The 25,170-nt window shown below is 46.6% G+C and overlaps 1 protein-coding gene across 2 annotated transcripts in view; it reads right to left on the bottom strand.

Annotated features, from left to right (window-relative positions):
* Nucleotides 1-25,170, bottom strand: part of NAV2 (neuron navigator 2) — a 196,266-nt gene that overhangs the window by 10,026 nt on the left and 161,070 nt on the right. For both annotated transcript variants that reach the window (XM_064163051.1, XM_064163052.1), the window contains 16 exons: nucleotides 23,063-23,223; nucleotides 21,046-21,234; nucleotides 17,229-17,281; nucleotides 16,174-16,197; nucleotides 15,493-15,567; nucleotides 12,990-13,073; nucleotides 12,327-12,438; nucleotides 11,529-11,683; nucleotides 8,658-8,830; nucleotides 7,218-7,371; nucleotides 6,538-6,697; nucleotides 5,956-6,056; nucleotides 5,430-5,525; nucleotides 5,120-5,288; nucleotides 3,534-3,769; nucleotides 669-823 (listed from right to left, as the gene is read on the bottom strand). In XM_064163051.1, coding sequence (XP_064019121.1) covers nucleotides 669-823; nucleotides 3,534-3,769; nucleotides 5,120-5,288; nucleotides 5,430-5,525; nucleotides 5,956-6,056; nucleotides 6,538-6,697; nucleotides 7,218-7,371; nucleotides 8,658-8,830; nucleotides 11,529-11,683; nucleotides 12,327-12,438; nucleotides 12,990-13,073; nucleotides 15,493-15,567; nucleotides 16,174-16,197; nucleotides 17,229-17,281; nucleotides 21,046-21,234; nucleotides 23,063-23,223 — 2,097 coding nt within the window. The remainder of the gene's footprint in view (nucleotides 1-668; nucleotides 824-3,533; nucleotides 3,770-5,119; nucleotides 5,289-5,429; nucleotides 5,526-5,955; nucleotides 6,057-6,537; nucleotides 6,698-7,217; nucleotides 7,372-8,657; nucleotides 8,831-11,528; nucleotides 11,684-12,326; nucleotides 12,439-12,989; nucleotides 13,074-15,492; nucleotides 15,568-16,173; nucleotides 16,198-17,228; nucleotides 17,282-21,045; nucleotides 21,235-23,062; nucleotides 23,224-25,170) is intronic.

Below are 25,170 nucleotides of genomic sequence, written 5' to 3'. Positions count from 1 at the left end.
GAAAGGGAAATCTCGAAGCAAGACCTGTCACCAAAACTGGGGGTTTAATACTGCAGAACCACTGCATGAAATGAGTGCAAATTATGCTCAGAGGGCTGCAGCAGCTCTGTAATGAGGACTGCTGTGAGAGCTGGGGCTCTTCAGCCTGGAGACTTTGCAGTGGCCTGAAAGGGGCTACAGGAAGGCTGAGGAGGGACTGCTGACAAGGTCTTGTAATGTCAGGATGAGGAGCAATGGGTTTAAACCGGCAGAAGAGAGATTGACTGGATGTTAGGAAGAAGTTCTTTCCAGTGAGGGTGGTGAGACACTGGCACAGGTTGCCCAGGGAGGTTGTGGATCACAGAATGTGATCTTCAATCTTCTGGAGATGTTCAGGACCAGGTTGGATGAGGCCTTGAGTGACCTGTTCTAGCGGGAGGTGTCCCTGCCTATGGCAGGGGGTTGTAACTGGATGCTCTTTGAGGCCCCTTCCAACCTAAACTGTTCTATGATTCTCTACTAATTTTCTTTATTGACTTCAGAGCAATTCATCAATTTATGAGGAAGCAAAAGCTCCACAACATGGAGAGCCTTGGTCCACCTGACCATATCAGGCTCATGGTTGTTTTGTGAGGGCACTTTGTAAGCAGTGTTGAAGTTTGGGCTGTGTTCTGGCATTGTTTCTTTACCATTTGTGGTACTTGCAGTTCAGGAGTCCATTAAAGATCTCTCCTAGGGAGCTAACATGATGCAAATTATCCAAGATGATGACCAGAGGCATATCCACAGCATTATTCTCACTGTTGCACTGGTCTGCTAGGTTGGACAGGTACTGGCGGAGTTCCTGCAAAGCATGTATGAAGGAAAGACAAAGACATAACAGGAAAAAAAGACAGGTGTTATCACCACATTCCCTGAAAATCCAGTCCAGGCAAATGCACTCCTGGCTTTGTTGTGAAATCCAAAGCAGAAGAGCCTGGCACCTCACAACACTTCCCATGCACCATCAAGAATGTTGTTTTCCTTCGCTTTTGTGGGCTATGTACAAGATGCTGACTGCATCGGAAATCCTGTGTGAGATAAGGGCTAAGGGCAGATGAGATTTTACTCTGCTCTCATGGGACCCCACCTGGAGTCCTGGGTGCAGTTCTGGAGCCCCCAACACAAGAAGGACATGAAAGTGGTGGAGCCAGTCCAGAGGAGGCCACCAAGATGCTCAGAGGGCTGCAGGAGCTCTGCTCTGAGGACAGGCTGAGAGAGTTGGGGCTCTGCAGCCTGGAGAAGAGAAGACTTCCAGGAGACCTTGGAGTGGCCTTTCAGTATATGAAGAGGGCTCCAGGAGGGACGGGGAGGGACTATTTACAAGGTCTTGTAATGACAGGACAAGGAGGAATGGGTTTAAACTGGCAAAAGGGAGCTTGAAACTGGATGCTAGAAGGAAATTCTTTCCAGTGAGGGTGGTGAGACACTGGCAAATGTTGCCCAGGGAGGCTGTGGATGCTCCCTTCCTGGAGGTGTTGAAGGCCAGGCTGGACGAGGACCACCTGTTCTAGTGGGAGGTGTCCCTGCCTATGGCAGAGGGTTGGAACTGGATGATCCTTCAGGTCCTTTCCAACCTAAAGCATTCTATGATTCTCTTGCAGTGCTGTGTCTGTTGAAATACAGCTGATAAAGTTCATCTGGAATAAAGCACCCCTCAGCAGAGGCTGAATTCGGATGCCTTTGGTGATGTCATGAAAGAAGGCTGAGCATGGGGGGCTGCTGGCTGACTGGGTGTGGCTGAAACGCTCCCAGCACCTTTCGAGCATCTATTCCAGAGCACATCTCAAATTATACCAGTGGCCTACAACGACAATTTCACACAGAATCACACAGAACCATGCAGGCTGGCAAAGCCCCTCAGGACCACCATGTCCATCCTATAACCCTGCTCTACAAGATTCACCTTAAGCCATAGCCCCAAGCACCACATTCAAACCACCCTTAAACACAGCCAGGGTGGGTGACTCCAGCACCTCCCTGGGCAGCTCATTCCAGTCCCTGACCACTCTCTGTGAAAAAACTTTTTCCCAATGTCCAACATAAACCTGCCCAGCCTCAGCTTGAGGCCATTCCCCCTTCTTCTGTCTCCAACGACCTGTGAGAAGAGCCCAGCAGCAACCTCTCCACAATGTCCCTTCAGGTAACAACTGCCCCTTCTCCTTCCCTGGCCAGCAAATATGCAGCTTGCTTTTTGTCTGTTTTTCCTTTACCTAAACATTCACTGGAGGTGTATCCAGCAGAAGCAGCAACACATAAAAGAGACATGCCTGGCTGGTGCAGGAATGTGTCTGGACACAGTGACTCCCAACCCAGCACATGCAGATTGCAGCTGCTGATACTTGCAGCTGCAGAAACTCTTGACAGCCTAGAGACGAATTTGCGGGTTCCTGGCCAAATGCTCACATGCAATGGGGACTGCTTAAGCTGCAGGGGATTTTGTGCAGGTGTTTAACTTCCTGGGCAATTCTCAGGCTCCTAACCACTTGGTAATTACAAAATCTTGAGGTGTTTGAATATAGACCTGGAAACTTGTTAACTCAAGCCCATAATCAAGGTGGCTGTCAGGAGGATGAAGTTGGCCTCTTTTCAGTGCTACCCAGTCACAGGACAAGGGGCCATGGATGTAAACTTGAGTCCTGTGTCCCTTTCTGGGCTCCTCAATTCAAGAGAGACATTGAGGTACTGGAATGTGTCCAGAGAAGGACAACAAGGCTGGTGAGGGGCTTGGAGCACAGCCCTGTGAGGAGAGGCTGAGGGAGCTGGTGGTGTGCAGCCTGCAGAAGAGGAGGCTCAGGGCAGATCTCATTGCTGTCTGCAACTACCTGAAGGGCAGTCATAGCCAGGTGGGGTTGGTCTCTTCTGCCAGGCACCCAGCAACAGAAGAAGGGGACACAGTCTCAAGTTGTGCCAGGGGAGATTCAGGCTGGATGTTAGGAGGAAGTTGTTGTCAGAGAGAGTGATTGGCATTGGAATGGGCTGCCAAGGGAGGTGGTGGAGGCGCCGTCCCTGAAGATGTTGAATAAAGGACTTAGTGCCGTGGTCTGGTTGATTGGCCAGGGCTGGGTGCTAGTTTGGACTGAATGAGCTTGGAAGTCTCTTCCAACCTGCTTAATTCTATGAACTCAGTCACAGGAAATTCCTTCTCAACTTGAGAAAAAAAATTTCCTGTGAGGGTGCTGGAGCTCTGGAACAGGCTGCCCTGTGAGGTTGTGGAGTCTCCTTCTTTGTAGCTCTTCAAAATCCACCTGGATGTGTTCTTGTGTGGTTTGCCCTCGGTCATCCTGCTCTGGCCAGGGGGGGTTGGACACGATGATCTCTGGAGGTCCCTTCCAACCTCTAACATTCTGTGATTGTATGAATCAGCAGTTCTGAAAACCTTGAATATAATTCCTTTCAGGACTAACACAATGCTTGAAAAAGAAAGGCAAATTTTAACCCAGCTTTTGATGGATTAAAAATGGAGAAACCTCTCATTTCTCACTAATCGTGCAAGGATATTTCTGTGTTTTTACCTTACTGGATTTATGGTCCACATTGAAGGTTGCAATGATGCCATCAGCCAGCTCTCTGCCCTCTCTAAGGACCATGTACTCCGAGAGCCGGTTAGCCAGGTAGGTCTTGCCAGTGCCACTGGGGCCAGATAAGATAATCCGTCTGTGTTCCATCAGCAGAGAGACATAGCGCTGCAGAATAGGCTTTGGGATCAGCGACTCAAACACCAGGCCATCCAAACTGTTCTCACAGATACCTGCAACAGGCAGAGAGCCTTTGTTCAGAGGCATTCCCAATCCCCTTGGATTTTAGAAGTTGTTTGGTTTTTTTTAACAAAGTCGTTGTAAAGCTGCAAAGCAAACCCATTAGTGGGCAAATCAAGTAAAAGGCCAGAGAGTCCAACTGAAAAAGGTGATGTCTGTGAAAGTACCTGAGCCCAGTAATAGCAGAACTCCCCCAAATGTCACTGGAAACAGCAGATTTAGATCTGACCTTATCAAGCTGCTTCCCACTTAAGAGACAAATCCTTTCCTGACCCAGGTGCCCCTGTGATCAAGGGGAGCACAAATAAAGCTGCTAAAAGAAGCACATGAAGTGATCTGTGGGCTCAGCTTGGATCCTTCTTCAACTTTCTGTTTTCAAAGCACTCAGATGCATCTTAGAGTGCCTAAAATCCTATGGAAGCTGGTGGCAGGTGGAGCTTTTCACACACAAACCAGCCCTATCCCAGAGTTTCACCATGCACTCTGCACCCTCATCCAGGCTGTACCTGTTCACTTTTGAATTGCTAGACAAAAAAAAAACCCCTCCAGCTATCATCACTCCCCCTGCTTTCCCAACCCCTTGTAATTAAACTCCTGCTCTGCCTGCTGATGGCTATCTCTGCTAACATAAAACTCCTGCTGATAAGCATTTACACAACGTCAGCAGTCACTTTAGGCAGAATTGGCTCAGGAAGTACATGCAGGGCTTCAAAACAAACAGCAGGAAGGGAAGTTGGCAGATGCCATGCAGAAATGTTTGCACCTCAATGGCTACTTGGAATATTAAATATTTACATAGGCAGCTGTATCTCTCAAAGGTGCATGGAAGCAATTTTCCATCAATTGATTAAAGACATTTCTGTTTTATTGAAAGCTGTTATCATGCATGAACCTTCAAAGGGCAAGTCAAGCCCAAGCAAGTTCAATATAGAATCAGATGGCAGCTTTACAGATATGGCCAAACCTTAAAACAATATTCCAGCTGGGATTTACTACTGGCCAGTGTGTTTTAAGTAAGCAGAATACTCTGTTCACATCCAGCCTCGGCACAATGAAGTATTTTGTGGCTTATTTTGTCTGATGTATTCTCCACAACGGCTCTAGGCATCAGTTCATGCTATTTGCAGCAAGCCTATCAATTCCTACTGTTACAGGTTGAGAAGATGCTGAATGCACAGACTTAGCATGCTCTAAGAGCTGTCTTAATCAAAAGAAAACAGAAGGTAGGGATGAGAAAAGGAAACACAATAAAAAGCTTCCATTCCTCTGACTTTCCTGGCACGGCAAGCTTTGGTAAAACTGTAACCAGTGAGAACTGCAACAGACAGGTCAGGCATAATTACCTTTGATGGTAACTGAAATAGTGTTGTTTTCTCCAACCAGGTAGCCACAGGGCAACAGCTCAGGTGTCTCTGCACTGTTAGTGCGCTTGATTTCTCCAATGCTGTAGCCCAGGACACTGTCTGAGTTCAGCCCCAGCTGGCTGACAGGATCCACGTGGATGATGTACTCCTGGGGTGACAAAGGGACGTGGATGGTTAGGCAGCACTGAAAGCTCTGTGGCTTTATTACAGTCACAGCAGGTTAAATACTTCTGGTACCAGCAGAACCTAATGGGAGAACTGAAGCACACAGCAGACTGTACTCACTGACCTTGAACAACCGCCTGACGACCCCATCCAGAACGTCCCACTTGGTCTTGCCACTGACTCCGATGCAGCCTATGAGGAAGGCACGCGGCCTGGAATCCTGAACACACAGAGATGTGAAGTTGGTGAATAAATGCTAACTGCATCAGACAGGTCTACTCTAGGTAACTAAAATGATGGCCTGTTTCCTTTTTTAACCCCTATTCTTCCAGAGCTGCACTCACTAGGAAGCACGACTTGAAACAAAACTGATTCCTCTCATGAAGCTTCAAGGTCAGCTGTAACATAAAGCATCACTGTCAGGCAGTAACTTAATTGACAAGCTGAACTGGAAGTGCTGGGTCTCAGCAGTTGCAGGAGGAGAGAGGGAGCTGAGCCTTGTCTGTCACTAGTGACACACCAAGGAACTGTTCCACTGAGAAAAATCTGAAAGGCCTTTAGCAGAGAAAAGCCTCCAAACCAAACTGGATTTTAATTCCCTGGTGCATTCCAAAGCCAATTCTATTTCCATGCTTGGAATGAAAACTCACCTCCTTCCATTTCATTTCATCCTGAAAGCTGACAACTATTTTGACATGTCTGCCTCCTTCTTTCCGGACAGAGCCATCTCCAGTGTCATCTAAGAGCATATCTGTGGACAGAAAACATCGACAGCTTCACAGCTTTATCTTAACGACTAAGGCAGCTAAGCCTGGTTCATGCCAACACCTTTGCTGTAGTCACACACAACACATCTGGGCTCCACGTGCCCCAAGGTCAAACAAAAGAATGAGGTTTATTGACTTCCCTACCAAAGGCCAGTACACCTTCAAGTGTTGGCCACTGTAAATTATTAGCTCTTAGTCACTCTGCATTTTCCTTCCTACACTGCATCCCCTGGCAAAGCGACACCATTAAATGGCTTGGCAGCTGAGGTCAGAACTGGACAAGTCTGATCTCGGCTGTAGTAGATCTATGATGGCATTTTATAAGCAGGCTTCGTGCCAGTCCCTGACACATTTCCACAACTGGGAATCATTTCCGTGCTTGCGTTTTCCCGTGGCTAACCCAACCAAACCAGACTTTCCCAGCGCAGGATAAAACTTGCCCACCGCCTCCCTCCTTAAACTCACCGAGACTGGTTGACTCCGTGAGGTTCAAACTGTGCTGAGAGAGACCCACTGAATGCCTTGGAGAGGATGAAATGGAAGCCTGAGACTGAGCCCTGCTACAGCTGCCATGGTTTTCAGATTTCAGACGATCGTTTTCTGCTTTTAACTTCTCAATCTCACTCTTGAAAGGAGAAGTCAGGAGTTAGAGAGCACAGTGAAACATGCTTGAAAGACACTAACAAAACTAGCTTAAGAATAAGCAATAGTCCAGCAGAAATGCCATTTTCATAATATTTTAATGGCATTTAAATAAATTAATTAATCATTACAGCATCCCTTCCATGATGAAGTGTCTCAAAGTATCCTAGAAAACAGAAATTCGTGGGAATTCACTTAAGCACTCAGGTGCAGCTACCTTAAGGCAGAGAGCTTGGGAACACTTTAAGAGGTTGCTGACAATCAACAAAATGATCTCCACATAGGGTGATAGGGTTGAAAGTGTTAAAGCTGCAGAGTTGATGGCAGCAGAACTCGTGTTCAAGCTGACTTTAAATTAAGGTATGAGGTCTAAGACTCGTAAAACACTAACCATGGCTTTTAGCAAACATTCAAAACTTCAGATTCACATTCACTGTGTGGCAGCTTGGCCAGCCCTTAACACATCAAGACAGACTGCAGTGCTTGGGGTGGTTATTCCTTACCTGCATTCTGTTCATGGCCTCCCTCAGCTGGTCAAGCTGATGAGCAGAGCTGAGGGCTTCCAGGCGAATATCAGTCAGCTTCATCTCCTTGTCTCTCAGCTCATTGCGCAGCTGCATGACCGTTTCGGCTTCGCTGTCAGTGCATTCAGAAATTCTGGAGAAGATTGAAAACCAGACCTTGAACCAGACCATTTGGTACTTTTCAGGTGGTTCTTCAGCATTTACTAGCAAAGGGGCAGTAAAGCCCTTCTGTTCCACAGGAAGCAAGCAAGAGCTTTGACTTCTTGGATTAGTGACACCATAAGATATGAGAAAGGTGATGGAAATGTTTGACACCACTGAAATAAACATGGCTGGGAGTTATTTCTCTTTAATCAGTATCTGCAATGGATTTCTGGAAGAAATCTACTACTGGGTAGTCTTCACTTTTTTTTTTCTTTCTCATGGTAGTTGCCATCCAGGAAAACTTCTGAAGCCAAAATCTAAATAAATGGAGGGGGTGCAGGCAGTAACAGCAGCTGGTTGGAGATTGATGAGTTTACAGACAGATTTAAAGCTCACCAGGTGTGCACAGCTGGGTTTCCCTGAACTGTTCTGGAGGGCTTTGGAACTCTACACCTATTCAAGTGTGATAAATTCCTCCTCACTTTAAAGCTTTCATGCTTTAAACATTTTTGGGGGCGTTTTTATTCCCTCCTCCCACAAAAAAAAAAAAAGGATTGTGGGTGAGCAGCATTTCAGCAAGTCTGTAAGTGGATCTATATAACAATCAACTGCACAGCTGCACGCTTTGAGGGAGATTTCATCTAAAAGTCACTCCCTAAGTCAGGTTAATGAGAGATGTTTTCCCCACCAAAAAGGCCAAGCACACAAGTTTCACTGGTGCTCCAGCTTTCCCTCACTCCCCATATTTACTCTTTCCTCAAGTTTAACCTTCTGGCTTTCACATCGAGTCGAGATGTATGCACACAGCCTTTTGACTGATGACAGACTGGTTCCCCACATGACAGTTTCCTGGCCTTAGCTTTCTAGAGCACAATTTGCTGTAGTCACCAGAAACTGAGTGATGCTCAAGACAGAGAGAAGCTTTAAACAAAACAAGATTCATGGGAGATTCTCTTCTGCTACCAACAGTTCAGTGCTACAATACGTCTAGAAACTATTGCTATTGCTTTCACCTCCTCACGTGAAAACAAGCAATGGGAGAAACTTCAACCCCTGTAGTGCTTATACAGACTGTGCAGATTCTTAGAGGAAACAACAGAGACAGGACAGTGTAAGGTATATTTTGCCTCTGCTTGTTGCTGTAAAATGGCCTAGAGAGTCCTGCAGCATGGAAAGCACTGGACCTTTCCTCTCCATAGCATATATCTTTCCCCTACCAGTGCAGCAAGATGCCTTCCTTTCTATTATCTAGTCACATATTCAAAAATCACTTACAGAGAATTGGAATGGGAAGCTCTCAGCAACGGTGTCGAAACAGTGGAGTTATGGTGTGGCAGCTTTGGTGAAGAAGGTAATGAGGAATCAGTCATCTCCTCAATATCTGAATGAGAAGATGCTGATTTGGGAGATTTCTTTTTGCCGAAAGCTTGCTTGAAGGAGCTGCGTAGCTGGAAAAAAACAAGACCACAGCAGTAGGCACATCATTAAGAATGAACCCAGGCAAAGAAATGCCAGAGTTAAGACTCTAACATGCAAGTACTCCATGTGATACAGCCATACTCACAGACATTTTAACATGGATTAAAAAAACAAAACCAAATTAAAAAAGCTTTTTTTTGCCTTAATTATTTTCTAAGATTAATAATGTCAATGGAACCAGGCATCATCAGTGCTTCCTGTTTGTAAGAGAGCTCTCTCACAGGCAGTTCTGCTCGGTGCAACAAGCTTTACAGACAAGGCATAGCAACTTGCAACTCTAAGGGGGCAGGTGGCTCAGACAAGGTTAATGATGCTGAAGTGGTTAGTGGTGTGCACGGGGGGGTTAGCCTTGAGTCTCATAGTGTAAAGTAGGTCTTCCTTACCTCGTTGACCTGCCAGGAGAAGCACAAGCAAAAGGAAGCAGGGGAAGGAAAAAAGACATGTTTTAACAGACAAAGCCAGTGATAAGGAAAGCTTTGGATTTCTAAGACAAACACCACCAATAATCAGCAAAGACCTGCAGTTACTTTAAAACTGGAAGCCTGTACTTTCCAAACCCAGGTGTTTCAAACAACACATGGTCATTCTTTGCCTCACTTGAGGGAGATACCAGACCTGAATCTCATAGTTCCTTACATGACATTTTCTCATCAGCTCAGACAGAATGCTCTGGCTAACAGCCAAGGCAATATTGTGCTTTTCCTTGCAGGAATAGGCAGCTCATCAGCTGAGAGGACTGAATCCTCTCAGCCTACCTGCAACTTAACCTTTTTTTTCATGTGACTGCCATTTTCCAAACAACAAACAGGATGAACGTTCCTGTGATTAAAGTGATGATGCCCTGAAGTTACAATTCAACACTTTGTGTTGAACTTGTTCTGGTATAGCTGATCCTGCTCTGGGAAGGGGGGTGGACTGGATGAGCTTTCAAGGTCCCTGCCAGCCCCTGACATGCTGGGATTCTGTGTTCATGGAGAGCTTGGACAATGCTTCAAGATGAAAGGTTGAACTTTCAGGTTGCCCTTTGTGGAATCAGGGTTTGGACTTGATGAGCCTCATGGGTTCCTTACAATTCAGGATCTTGCATTTAATGCTGTCACAAATTGTGTGTAATAAATGGGCTGGCTTCATGCAAGCTGAAAACTTCTTTTAAACTAGAGAAAGACTCCAAGGGTGAGAAATGTTGAAGATGTGGTGTTTGGGTTCTGAATGGACAGCTGCACTGTTTCTACATATAACAAGAACATCTTGGCTGAGAACTTCCTCAATATTTGTGGAATAAACAATGTGTGAATCAGACTCAATTTCTGTATTTCCCCAGTAAATGACTGAATTTTCAAGACCTCATTCTACAGCAATGATGTACTCACTTTTAACAACAAGACAAAGACACTGCTCTCTTTCTTCTGCTTCAAGAAAACCTTATTTATTTCTATTTAAAATAAAATGTTTCCTTAAGCTTCTTTAAGAACAGTCATCTGATGACTGGGAAGAGTAGGTCACAACAGCAAAGAACAGAAGATGAAGGAAACATCTCAAGGATTTAACTAAGGCTTAAGGACCACAGAAGGTTTGTGTCACAAATCGACAGTCGCGTGCCATTTCAAATCACCACAGTTTACTTCATCCCTAAGTATGGCACAACCCAGCACAGGGAGGCCTTGGAGATGATCTTGTTTCCATTCAGCCAATTATTTAAGGGGCAGATTGAAAATACTGCTGTTATGAAGGAGCTGCCAAGGTATTCCACGAAACCAGTGGGATAAGAGAGAAATATAAGCAAGAGCCTGCTGGGGAAGCTGTTTTTGACAGAGCTCAGGAGTTTGATATGCATTTCTGAGGGGATATTGTGCAAACACAACTGAAGCTCTCACCAGCTCAAACCCATGTTTTGTAGCTACACAGATTTACCTGTACACCCAAAAGATCCAGGGAGATTTCAATTTGGTGGGAAGGAAGGAGTGCTTTACTGGCTAGAACAGAGGATCTAGGGACTGTAGTCCAAACTACAATCAGACTAAGTCACTAAGGCAGTTATGGTCTAATTCAAAATGGAGTTGAATACATTGTACCTTTCCTCCAGTACAGGGTACCTTGTACACAGAACATGATGAGCAAAGAAGGAAAAATGGAAAATCAAAAGTAAGTATTGCAAAACCTTGCAAAATAAACATCCATTACAATATTTTTTTTAAGATTGGTATTTTTCTTGTTGTGGAAGTCCAGAGTCAGGTTCAAAAAGGAGTTTCTTAAAGCGTTTAACATCTTCACTTCAAGCCCTTTGAGCCAAAATGAAGGAGAATGAAAAAAAACAAAAAGCCAGAATGCTGTCTGAGTGTGGCTTTGTTTAATGACAGATGTGGAGCTCACCCTAAGGCAGTGGGTACCATATTACTTGTCACCAGAATCGACCTGTGACAGCTATTTCTAACTTAAGGCTGGCCTTTTGGATGTTAAGCTAAAATTCAATCTTAGGCAGAGTCAACACAAGCATATACATCACTTAGGACTCAATTAAGCCTTCAAAAGTGAGTTTACACAGGCTTTAGGGAGCGCACAAGCCTTGTGCTGACCTGTTGCATGCAGAGAGGAAGGAGGAGCCGAGAGGCTGGATTTCACCCTGCCTGTTCTGGCAATCTGATGTAAACCTCAGGCAATCTGGTCAACTACACTTACCCAGTTCTTCCTCTTCTTCTTCTTGGAATCACTCTCGATGTTGCTGCCCACACTGGAGTGGCTGGTGGCACTGTTAATGCTGGAGACACTGTCCGACGAGTGCTGCCTTCGGATCCGCAGGTCTGCGGGCTGAGGAGCTCCAGGGCCTGGATGCGAATGGAGGTGGTGTCAAGGTTAGGCAAGAAATGGGATCTTTGGTATCAACCATGCAACCCTGAAGAGACATTTAGGGAAACAGGCACTTTGACAGTCACTTACTCCAATGGATGCACAGTACTGCTAACCCTTGTTTGTCTCAAACCCAGATCCCTCAACCCAGACCAGACCTTTCGACCCTCTCCTTCAGCAATGACTGGGGTAAGTATGAGAAGTGTGACAAGACTGGATTATGTTCAACCTTTATCCTGGAAATTGCTGAGGGTACCACATCAAATAAAGCCTAGGGCTTGACAGCTCTGGAATAGGGATATCTGCTTCCTGCTGCCTCACACCAACAACCCTAGATGGGTGAATTATTAAATGCTTATAGTAAACTCAGTAACCTCACTCTAGAAGGTGGAAAAGCTTTGTTAAAACACTTCTCAGGTGTCTAAAACATCCACTTACCTCTGCAGAACTGGGTGCACTGTTTACACAGATCCTCATTTCAAATCCCCACATGACACCAAACAAGTAACTAGGGCATGGTCATGAGACACAGCTGATGTCTGATGGTTACATCAGGTATTACCAAGAGGACTAAAGTCCCACAGCACTGTGCAGTTGCTAAATGTGGTACTCCCTTCTCACCTTTGCAGTTGAGCTCAGGTGTGTTGATGACTCCATTGATGGCAGCCTGAGCAGCAGCATTTTGCTTCTTCAGGAGTTCAATTGTCTTCCTTAACTCGTTCAGTTCTGAGTCCTTGAATAAGAAAACCCCCCCCAGTGACACAGTGGAAAACGCTGGTGACATCAAACAGCTCCAAAGCAGCCACATCTCAATCCCAGCACTGAGGTACATCCCAGAAGACAAAAATGAAGTTTGGTATAGCTGGGGAAGGACCCCTTCACCAGGCTGCAGACCAGCCTGGCCATCGTGACACAAAACAAGGCACATGCTCTCTGACACACAAATTGTGGAGCCTCCACACATCATCCAACCCCCAGCACTGTTTGTCTTGCAAGGATTCATCTTGCTGCTTCTCCTGAGTGTACACGTGTGGATCCACTGGGGAGGCAATTACTACAAAATTATGCAGAACTGAAGACTTGTCTCCAAAGCAACAACTTACAGGAGTACCCTGATCAGCTGCCACCTCCCAATGCAGAAAAAAACCCAAATTTTGGATGACATTTCACTCTGACACCACAGAGAAAACTAAGGCAAAACGGTGCATGCATTTTTATTCTACCCCACAACTACAGAACCTGGAAACAGAAGTCCAGACATTCCCCAACACTTTTCAAGCTTGCCTTTTGTTCTGCTGTCATTGTCAGGCTCTGCAGTCTGATGGTCATGTTTCCCAGGCTCTGCTCAAACGCTGCCACCAAGTGAGCCTGAAAGTTAAACCATACAGAAGTAGTTTGTCCGCTGTCCCCAAAGGCAAGTGCTCCTGCACTGCACTCTTTGCTGTGTAAGAGATACGAAGGAAACAGCTCTGATCAGCAGAGTGTAAGCTGTGCAAATGCTTGCAAACAAATTGCCAGGAAGAGTTTAGTTGTAGATAATTAGAAATGCCAAAGGTAACAAACCAATTTCAGCCTCGTAGAGAGCAACAGCCCTTTCCTACACAACTGCCACCAGCAGCATGCTATGAAAAGAAGCAGGTTTAGGCTATAAACCATACCCTGCTTGTCAGCAGCTGCTACCAAATGCTTCAGGTGTATGAGTAAGGAATGCTGTGACCTGGCACATCAGCAGGTTTCCTGGAGATGGCTCCAAGCCAGCTGCTACATCCTCTTCTTTGACATCATGATTTCGACAGCCAGGATAAGTTATCTCAGTTAGACTCTAACAGAGCAGAAAAGTTGGATTTCTTTGATTCCTGTCTTGAATTCTCATTTACTGGCACTGATTTACAGCTATAGCTGTGTAAGTATGTGCCCAAATAACTGAGCACAGGCACAGCTCCACAGATACTTGTCTCATTATCCATGGCAATAACTACAGAAAGGAATACTTTATTTCTCTATTAAAAATAATTCCATACACACAAAGTAAACTTGTGTGAAGCCTTTCCAAGCAGAAAAGGACATTCTCTCATTTAAACCTACACAGAATAGCAACCCCTTTCACAGAGCTATTCCAGACTTACTCAGCAGCAGCACACAGCTGACTTATCCCAAATAGCTGTTCTCACATTTGCAGTGAAAACAAACTTGAGCAGTACAATAACACTGGGATGTGCACCTCTCATTCCCATCAGCCTCTCTGAAAATAAGCAGAGCTGAGACTGTGAGAAAATAGCAGAAAGTAATTTAAACCCTCATGCCACACATGTATAAAGACCTAAATATTTATATTACAGACATAGACTGCAAAGCTTCTGTTGGGGAAGATGAACAGGGAACAACAAAACTGATACTCAGGAATCCTGCAAAAGCAAAAAACAAACAGGCAAGTGGGACCAGATGGATTAATAAGGGGACACAAACCCCTAATGCTTTGGCTTGATCTGTAAGAAAAAGATGTGCTCTCAAAACTGGATAAGGCATCTGGAAGCTACTCAGCAAGCTATGCAAAAGAGTTATCTTCACTTCCTAGCTGGAGCAAGTCCTTTTCAGGATCTTGCTCCTGATGGCCTGAGAAGCATCAAAATCTGCAGTGTCCACACAGGAAAATTCTGGATGAAAACCAGCTCATGTAGGGAGCCTCCTCTGCATGTGAACAGCAAACACCAGACCTCATTACTGGAACATCTTAACATTCTTTATTTTCCTCTGGGGAAGGGGACTGAGCTGGTTTGTGCAGCCAAAGCCCTTTTACTTGTCTTCTCTATTAACTGCGTCCCTGGTCTTCCTCTTCCATTTTGGAGGTTGGATGAAACACTGCAATGCCTGCAGTGAACACCTCAGGTTGCCCCTTGAACTCTTCCTGTGATAGGTGTTTCTGGCCAGCTGAAAGCTGCTCTGTACTCTGCCAAGGTTTGTATTCCACCTACTCGGAGAGCTGATGGGCAGGAGTGTCCTCCTCAGTGGTGTGTGTTCTGGTGTTTACATGTGAGGATGTCAGTATGGTCCCATCTGATGACTATTCACCTGCAGCTCATTTGCTCTACAATTGATTGTTTATCTAGCAAGCTCCTGTTTTGCAGATTTCTGCTATCTGTGACTACAGCACAGAACATACAAATAAGCCTGCTCAGGGTCATGCACCTCCTGGCTTCCCAAGTGTCTTACATTACATATTCAACAAAATCCCCAGAGGAAACAAGCAGAAGTATTGTCTACAGGATCACACAGGCTCACAGGAGGTCAGGGGTTGGAAGGGACCCAAAGAGATCATCGAGTCCAACTCCCCTGCCAGAGCACCACCCACCTACTGAAGAACTCCTTCCTCCGATCGAATCTAACTCTGCTCTCCCTCAGCTTGAAACCATCCCCCCTGTTGCCCTGTGCTAGACACCCTGGTGAAAAGTCCCTCTCCAGCCTCCCTGTAGGATCTCTGCAGGTATCAGAAGGCAGCTTTCAGGTCCCCTTGGACCTTATGCATGCAGTTTACCTATACTGAAGTTCACATAAAGCCAAAGGAATATTGTAACTCAGTATTTAAAGGAAGGCAGAAGACAACTCAGCAGGGCAGAGGCTGTTATTGCTGGAAGGCTCCCACATGTACGCGGTTATCTTTTCAAACTCGTGGATAAGGTGAGCCAAATTTTAGCCACGTGAACCCTTTTTGCCACTTGGACAAGCTGGGGTGGTGGTTGGTGCATTAAAAGCATTCCCTGTTCCTGTTTGTTCCCAGGACTGTACTCACGTTGGCAGTCAACTGAGTTGTCAGAGCTGACACTTTTTCCTGGGACGCGTCCAACTCTCTGCGCAGCTTGCGGATCTGTGTGGGTGAAGAGAGCTCTTTACTGCACCATGACATGGAGAGAGGACATGGCCAGACACAAAATGCAGAGTGTCTTGACAGAACATCTATGCCTGTCAAACACAATGTGTGCTTACACACACACAGAGGATTGCACAAGATGTCAGGGGTTGGAAGGGACCCAAAAGGGTCATCGAGTCCAACCCCCCTGCCAGAGCAGGACCACACAATCTAGCTCAGGTCACACAGGAACACATCCAGACAGGCCTTGAAAGGCTCCTGGGAAGAAGACTCCACAACCTCTTTGGAGAGCCTGTGGCAGTGCTCTGTGACCCTTACAGGAATGAAGTTCTCCCTTGTGTTGAGGTGGAACCTCCTGTGCTGCAGCTTACACCCATTGCTCCTTGTCCTATCCCAGGGAGCAGGGAGCAGAGCCTGTCCCCCAGCCCTCAGATATCTACAAACATTTATTAACTCCCCTCTCAGTCTTCTCCTCTCCAGACTAAGCAGCCCCAGGTCCCTCAGCCTCTCCTCATCAGGCAGTGCTCCAGTCCCCTAATTGTCCTCGTAGCCTTCCGCCGGACCCTCTCCCTCTTAAAGTGGGGAGCCCAAAACTGAACTTACCTCTGACTGGCACTTCTCTTCAGGCTATAAAAGAAAAGCAGAGGAAAACATGTGAGGGTATTACAACACAACCAGCCTCACAAATTTACAGGAGCTTTCAATTTATTTATTTCCTTCAGTTCACAAACTCGAAGAAGAATTCCTTACTTTGGATTCCCACAACCATATTCAATCTAAGACACTCTGCTAGTTTAGTTACTCTTCAGGAAAAGAGCTCGTGAAGGAGTACTTCCTGCAGGAAGGATTTTTGGCTCCACTTCCCTGCCTGCTGGGTCTGAGCCACAGAACAGTGAAATCCTGGTTCCTGCCTAAAGCACGGTGTGGGATTCTGAAAGACTAGAGCATGGCTGATCCTTCGGCAATTCATTTCCTCCTATGCTCATCTCTCCATGGGATGGAGGTCATGGTTTTGTATTCCAAAGTGGTGTGAAAGCAAGAAGCAGTCCCACTTGGGCAGAGTCTTCACTTACAAGGTCTTCTATAGTCTATGTTGAAATGGAAAAGCCTTTGTGAGAGTATTAGAAGAAAACAAACAAATGCCACAGGCAATTCAAATGCTCCTGGATTTTTAGACTCCAGGATCCTAAATGAGTGTGTGCTTTTGGAGGAAACATCACTGGCACAGTGAACAAATGGCATCTTTAGAATTACTAAAGCCTGTGCATTAAAAACTCCAAGTTCTTTAGCAGCAGATTATTAAAACAAGGCTGGAATGACTTTATTCAGCAGATTTCAGGGCACTTTAGGTAATGAAGTTCAAACCTCCTCAGATCTACTGAAGTCCTTTGTAGCAAAACTTATTTAGGACAGTTGTAAAACACTGACTCAAGAATAAATTGCTGCTTCTAGGCCATTAAGGTCTGTGTTTAATGAGGATACTGCTAAACATCCACAGACATCTCTCTGAACAGAAACATTTCTCTCCTAACTGGCTTTCAGAACACAGTCAAATGAAAAAAGTGCTTTTCCTGCTCCTCTCTGAATGGCAAAGCCAAACAGCACAATAAGAGCAGCTCTGATCAGCAAACAAAGCTGCCTCACTTCATTACACTCACCGTTGAATAAACAGATGATGTGCTGGACACCAGAGAGAGGGAAGAGCCATGCACTAGGGGAAAGAAAACAAAACACAGCTCAGACACACGCAGGAACCACACCGTGGAGTCATCACAGATCATCCCCTGCCAGCTACCAGCTCCAATTTCATCACCCATCGTGAGCTTAATTAGGTTACTGCACCAATAACACACCCTTTGAAAGGTGCATGGCCAGGTAATACACCCCATAGACACTGATCTGGTAAAGCTGTTTTAAGTTTCATGCTAGTAAGGTTTTTTTGGGGATGAGAAGAAGATTAAAACCAGAAGTTTTGATAAACATTTGTTGAGGAATCAGCATTTCTCTGCTCAGCTTACATAAGACTTGCAAAAGGACTTAGAGCAACCTATTGACTGAGCTGGAGGAGAGACTACAAAAGCACATCAGAGAACCATGGAATCATAGAATGGCTCAGGTTGGAAGGCACCTCAGAGATCATCTACTTCAACCCTCCCTGTCCTAGGCAGGGACACCTCTCAACTAGACTCTGTTGTTCAAGGACTCATCCAGTCTGGTCCTAAACACTCCCAGGGAGGAGGCAGCCACAGCCTCCTTGGGCAGCCTATTCTAGAGTCTCACCACCCTCCTACTGAAAATCCTCCTCCTCAGCTCCAGTCTAAACCTGCTCTGCCTCAGCTTCAAACCATTCCCCCTTGACCTGTTGCTAGACACACTGATGAAAAGCTCCTCTGCAGCTTTTCTGCAGGTTCCCCTCAGGTATTGGCAGGCAGCTCTCAGGTTTCCTGGAGCCTTCTCTTCTCCAGGCTGAACACCTGCAGCTCCCTCAGCCTGTCCTCATAGCAGAGCTGCTCCAGCCCTTGGATCATCCTTGTGGCCTCCTCTGGACTTGCTCCAGCAGGTCTATCTCCTTCATAAGACTGCTTCATCTTTACTTTCAGATGAGACTGAGGGGGCAGATTGCCTACTTTCTCCCATGAAGGCAAACATGGGTACATAACACTTCACAGCAAAGAATCTGTTTCAAGCAGATTCTGCATTCAAATGCAGCAGCTCAGCATACAAATACACCCAGCCTCAAGGTTCTTACCATCATCTCAGTGTCAGGACTTGCATGTAACATCATCTTATTTTGCACTGTGCTATTTATCACAGAATCAAGCACGTTGGAAGAGACCTCCAAGATTATCCACTCCAACCTAGCACCCAGCCCTGGCTAATCAACCAGATCATGGCACTAAGTGCCCCAGCCAGGCTTAGCTTCAACACCTCCAGGGATAGAGACTTCACCACCTCCCTGGGCAGCCCATTCCAATGCCATTCACTCTCTCTGGCAACAACTTCCTCCTAACATCCAGCTTGAACCTCCCCTGGAACAACCTGAGACTGTGTCCCCTTGTTCTGTTGCTGCTTGCCTGGCAGAAGAGCCCAACCCCACCTGGCTACAACCTCCCTTCAGGCAGCTGCAGGCAGCAATGAGGTCTGCCCTGAGCCTCCTCTTCTGCAGGCTGCACACCCCCAGCTCCCTCAGCCTCTCCTCACAGGGCTGTGCTCCAGGCCCCTCACCAGCTTTGGCGCCCTCCTGTGGACACCTTCCAGCACCTCAACATCTCTTGAACTGAGAAACCCAGAACTGGACAGAGTAAAAAAACCCAACACCCAAATAACTACTTGAAGCTATTCTTTCTGCTGCTGAAACATGAAAAACTACCTTTATTTCTACTTTTAAAAGCAAACCACATTGAAACTCCCATCCAAACTTCAGGTAACTTCACACAAATGACATCAGGTTAAATTGCTTTTTCTTTTGTCTAAAACCTCCAGTAAAAACAAACCCAAGTGTGCAGGAAAGCTGCCCTTTTGCTCTAATTGCCTACTGCAATTCTCCTACATTAACAATCAAGGGGCTCTGCTTTCCCACTGACATTATATCCTACGGCAAGGCTGGAAGAGAGAGGTAAACAAAGCCTAAGTTGGCTTCTGGAGGAGTTTAAGACTATTTAAAAAGCCCATAAGAAAGCAAAAAAGAAAAGCCCAAACACCAACAGAACTCACAGCCATTTGCCCTTTCTAGTTAACCATATTTCCAATTAAAACGACCATTAGAGCTGGCTGTTAAGGACACAAAAGTAACTACTGTGAGTCAGACCCAGGCTCTGTCTGCTCCCTGCTTGAAGCTGATGAAACTCTGAGAGCCTGCTGCCCTGCAAGGCAGCACAGGTCCAGCTCTCAGCATGGAGATGCAGGGCTGTGCTCAGCCCCAGGAGGGGCAGGTAAGGCTGCTCTCTCAGGGCAAAGCAGACACTTCAGGGCTGGAAGAGAGTCATGCTGAACCTGGGGGGAGATGTCTGCACCCAGAGGGGTTGTGGATGCCCCCTCCTTGGAAGCGTTTAAGACCAGGTTGGATGATGCCTTGAGCAGCCTGGTCTAGTGGCACCCAGGGCAGGGGTGCTGGAGTAGATGACCTCTAAGGTCCCTTCCAACCCAAACCTCTGTATGAAACACGAGAGCACGGTTTGAGTGTGAGTATACTTAAAGACTCCTAGTCTGGGGCACAGCTAAGGAGTTCATGGGTTTGCGCAATTGCCTTTTTAACTGCCTGCAGATGGCTACTTTAAGGCTATTTAATTAGGAGCCTGAAGGCAGCTACGGTCTTGATGTGATTCCTGCTTCTGCAGTTAACGTGCATCTGCATGCAGGCTACCAACCCAGAGTGGTTTGGAGCTGCTATTTCAAAGCACTCTAGGAGCTTATGCAAGTATTTATCACTTGGAATGTTAGAGCAAGCAGGTTGGAAGAGACCTTCAAGCTCATCCAGTCCAACCTAGCACCAAGCCCTGTCCAATCAACCAGACCACGGCACTAAGTGCCCCAGCCAGGCTTGGCTTCGACATCTCCAGCCACAGCCACTCCACCATGTCCCTGGGCAGCCCATTCCAATGCCAATCACTCTCTCTGACAACAACTTCCTAACAACATCCAGCCTAGACCTGCCCTGGCACAGCTTGAGACTCTGTCCCCTGGTTCTGTTGCTGGCTGCCTGGCAGCAGAGCCCAACCCCACCTGGCTACAGCCTCCCTGCAGGGAGCTGCAGACAGCAATGAGATCACCCCTGAGCCTCCTCTGCTGCAGGCTGCACACCCCCAGCTCCCTCAGCCTCTCCTCACAGGGCTGTGCTCCAGGCCCCTCACCAGCTTCTTCGCCCTTCTCTGGACACCTTCCAGCACCTCAACATCTCTCTTGAATTGAGGGGCCCAGAACTGGACACAGCACTCAAGGTGTGGCCTGAGCAGTGCTGAGCACAGGGGCAGAATAAACTCCCTTGTCCTACTGCCCATACTGCTCATGATCCAGGCCAGGATGCCATTGGCTCTCCTGGCCTCCTGGGCACACTGCTGCCTCATGTTCAGATACTATCTACCAGCACCCCCAGGTCCCTTTCTTCCTGGCTGCTCTTAGCCACTCTGTCCCCAGACTGTAGCTGTAGAAGTCCTAGCTGTGATCAACTGTCCAAGGAGAAAAAGAGATAGGACTGAGGGGAATGCAACAAAGCTAGAAATGGGTAGATTCAGCCTGGATGTTAGGTAAACGTTCTTCAGCAGGAGGGTGATCAAAGCCTGGAAGGGGCTGCCCAGGGAGGCGGTGGAAGCCTCATCCCTGGAGGTGTTTAAGCCAGGCTGGGTGAGGCTGCCTACAGCCTGCTCTAGGGTAGGGTGCCCCTGCCCACGGCAAAAGGGTTGAACCTGGCTGCTCCTTGTGGTCCCTTCCAACCCTGACTGACTCTGTGATCACATCCAGCACCACCACTGCTCTGACCTTCCTCGAAGCCGTCGCGGAAGGAGCCGGAGCGGCTCATGGTCCTGCTCTTCTCATCCAGGGACATGGAGCTGTTCCTGAAGCGCGTCTCGCTGTAGGGGTCGTACGGCCCATCCGCGTTGGACAGGCTGTGGGTGCGCAGCATGCTTGGGTTGGACAGGCTCATCTGGGCTGCAGTGGTTGGGCTTGCTGCAGGGTGAAGGAGAAGCACCAATTGATCTGCACGGCCACCAATTTTCACAGCTCATTTTTGCTCGATTATGCAAAACCAACAACAACCACAATGAAATCCTTTTGCTGCTCTTTAGGACATGTTTCTCATCTGATCCTCTCCAGGCCTCACCACTTTTGCAAATCCAATGAATTCCATGAAGAGGCATGCAAATCCAGCTGGCAAACACGAAAGCCCAAGTAAACAAGGCCACGTGAAGCACTGGGTGATATGTCTATGCTTCCACAGACAAGCTCAGTCACCTCACAAGCATCAAATAATGAACTCACACTGAATCTGCCTCCAAAAGGACTAAAATGCTGTGCTCGTTTGAGGCTAACTGGAATATTTTAGTGAGAAAAATGAGATGATAGGCTGTGTAATGGAAACAGTGGTGATGGCTGCTGCACTCATAGGCTTGCTGAGATGTACAAAAGCAGGAACACAAATATAGGCAAGACAGAGTGTGTGTGTCTCTGGCAGTGTCTGTGCTTTCTCCCTGGGCCTTTGCTGTATAACCCAACTAATTCTGCTTGTAACCCCCCCTTGCTGATCCTCCAAACTCACCTTGCACGTAAGGCAGACTCTGACATAAGGTAGAGGGGTGGAAAGAAGGTGGAAGGGTGGTTGGGAGCCCCTCCTGGGCATTCTGGTTTCTGGGAAGGCTGTTGTGTTTCTGTATTACCTTTAACTTGTATATTGCTGTCTATAGCTGTAAATTCTGCAAATCTCTGCTTGTATCTTGTGCTAAGCTGTAAATATAAAGCTTCATTCCTTACCTTCCAGCTGCCTGAGTCTAGTCTGGGTGATTTCATAAGAGTGGGGGGGCAGGGAACTCCCAAACCATCACAAATGCCCAAAGGGATTGAAACTAGCACCCTGCCTCTACAGAGCAGGCCTGATGAACCACCTCATCTAAAGCCTTTGGGTTCCCAGCAGGTGACATTTCTCTCTGCATTTCAGGCATACATCTAAAGAGCTTTTTGTTTCCTCAGAGTTGTGTTTTTCAGGGCCCCAGGAGCTACAGAATATCAGTTTTGCCTCAACAGTCAACAGTCTCCCAGGCAGTGTGCAGAGTACAAAATGCCTGCTCCAGTTTCATGCTTTTCTAAAGACCTTTTGTGCTAAAATCACAGCTGCTCTCTACTGAGAAGTAGCTGGTCTGGGGATAGGAGGAGAACAAATAGCTGTTCAGCTGGCAGGCTGCTCTGGGTGTGCTGCCATTGCCTCTTTATACACCACCAGCTGATGCCATGTTACTAAACAGGTAGGCAACACCTTAGAGGCACAGAACGGTAGGAAAATCAAGGTTTGAAAAGACCTCTAAGATCAAGTCCAACTGTCAACCCAACACCTCCACACCCACTAAACTGTGTTTTGAAGCAACTCCACCACCTCCCTGGGCAGCCTGTCTCAATGCCTGACCATTCTCCAGTGAAGAAATATCTAATCTAAACTTCCTCTGGCGTAACTTGAGGCCATTTCCTCTCTTCTGCTATGAGGACAGGCTACAAGAGCCGAGGCTCTTCAGCCTGGAGAAGAGAAGGCTTTGAGGAGACCTTACAGTAGCCTTTCAGTACCTGAAGGGGGCCTACAGGAGGGCTGGGGAGGAACTACTGCCAAGGTCTTGCAATGACAGGATGAGAGGCAATGGGTTTAAACTGGCAGAGGGGAGATTCAAACTGGATGTTAGGAAGGCAAAAGGAAAATGTACCAGGAAAAGGTACTTTCTCAGTGAAGTGCACAGAAGGTATTATGTGAAAAACAGGGAAGGAATGTCAGGAATGTGAGTAGGTAACCACTCACCAAGCTGAGAGAAGTTAAACCTAGTCCCAGAGGGTGATGTTATACTGGATCCAGATGAAAATGGGGAATTGGCAGCAGTATCCTGAAGCCCTCCTGCTGAATGGGACCTCAGCCACTCTTTCGCATCCTCTTGATTACGGAGTTGGGAGGACGGAGTGTATCTGCAAAACCAAAGAGGTTGTTCAAAATGAACTTCTGACACCTATTTCAAAAACCAAAAGAACAAACTTCAACCACAAAATGTTACAAGACTTAGGGAGGGAGATAGGAAAAGAAAAACAGAAGAACTCTCATGTGACACTTGAGGATTAAAATGAGATAAACCCAATACAACTCTGAATTAAGGAGGTACTCCAAGCTCTTCTAAGGTGTTCCAAATTCCTTCCACTTCTATTTGGGGAGAAAAAAAAATCAACCCCCAAATCTCCTTCCTTTTGTGTGGCTTCAGTAGTAAGTGAACAAAAACCTACAGACAGAAGTTGTGTACTGTGGAATAAACCAGCGTGTGTTAAATGTGTGACTGAAAATGAAATCATGACTTGGAAAACCTTTCCTGCCTTTAGGTTATGCCAAAGTTCTATCACTGTTATCATATTTTGATGCATCACTAATCTGAGTTGGCTTTTTTTGCTCGTATTACAACCAAACTGGAGACAACCAAGCCATTACTAGACTTTTAAACAAGCCTGTGAGCCAGTGATTCGTATTCCAGAGGCATTAACGTGAGGGCCTGCAGAGGTGTACCTCAGCTGGGATGAAAGCTAATAGCATGAAATCATCATCGGGGAGACTATGTTTAGCTCTTTCTGAAGGCAAAGCAAACAGCAGAAACGTTGCCTGTGCCAGCATCAGTGGCAAAACACCCACTGGCTTCAGCTGCAGCAAAGGTTTTCATCTGCTTCTGGATAGAGCTGAAACATTGCTCTGCTCCCACAGGTGTTAAATACGTGACAGGATGCAGGTATCAACAGAAGGAGCATCGTGGCAAGGCAGCCTGCTGATGGATTTCGGTGCCTGGCTTGTGCTCTGCCGTCTGCTTGAAGAAATATTCATGAGTTACCAGCTCTCCTTCCAAACACTGAACACTTGGAGCCTACTATTAGTTGATATTATCTATTTAATTCATTCGATTCCCTCCAATTTAAATACTCTGCAGTAAGATGTGAGTTACTAAGACTTGAAGTGAACAGTGCAGCAAGCACCACTGTAGAACTCCAGCTCCTTTCACAAAACCCAAGTCATGCTTCTGCTCATGCCTCAGCGCTTAAGCAACAGTCCCTGACCGTCTGCACCCCTCAAGCTCTGCACGTCTTTCACTTTACTAAGGAAGGGGCTTTAAGCAGTCCATTTGCTTTAACACACCAAGGATTGGCTTTTTGCAGCACTAATACCTACCTCCTCAGCACTCAAAAGAGAGGCTTTGCATGTGGGAGAGACATTTGTGAAGCGCAGAACCATTTTAAACAGAACATCATCCTAAGGAAGGTTTTTAGCATTTGGCTCCAGGGGACAAAGCTGCTGTGAAGAGCAAAGTGTAGAGCAGAGAATAAATTGCAGCTGCAATTTCAGGGCATCAGCTCAGTGGTCCAAGAAGCTGCATTAAGCACCTGCAATTTCCTAAATTGTCTGAGGTATCTTCTGCAAATTCTGTAACTCTTAAGCCCTTAATTAATACATCTAATGTTGATTATCCTCTTAGACTTACTTGAGCAGCCTGCTCTAGTGAAAGGTGTCCCTGCCCATGGGAGCGGGGGTTGGGACTAGGTGATCTTCAAGGTCCCTTCCAACCTAGCCCATTCTATGAACCTACTCTCTGAATCTATGGGCTGATCTCTTTTTGGTGCAGGTGTTTTGACACTCTAAACCCCACAGCCTTACAGATACACCAAATGCAGAGAAGACAACTGCCAGAAGATTTCTGGGGAATGTGTTTGTTCTTTCCTAGAAGAGAAGAAGCTCTCTCTAAGAGCCCTATATACTAAATGCTCTGAAGCAGAGGTTCTGGAGTCTCCTTCTCCAGAGACTTTCAAGGCCTGTCTGGATGTGTTCCTCTGTGAGCTGTGCTAGATTGTTTAGTTCTGCTCTGGCAGGGGCGTTGGGCTCGATGA

This window comes from Pogoniulus pusillus, chromosome 24 (assembly GCF_015220805.1).
Source record: "Pogoniulus pusillus isolate bPogPus1 chromosome 24, bPogPus1.pri, whole genome shotgun sequence".
Classification (NCBI taxonomy): Eukaryota; Metazoa; Chordata; class Aves; order Piciformes; family Lybiidae; genus Pogoniulus; species Pogoniulus pusillus.
This window is presented reverse-complemented; position numbering and strand designations above follow the sequence as displayed.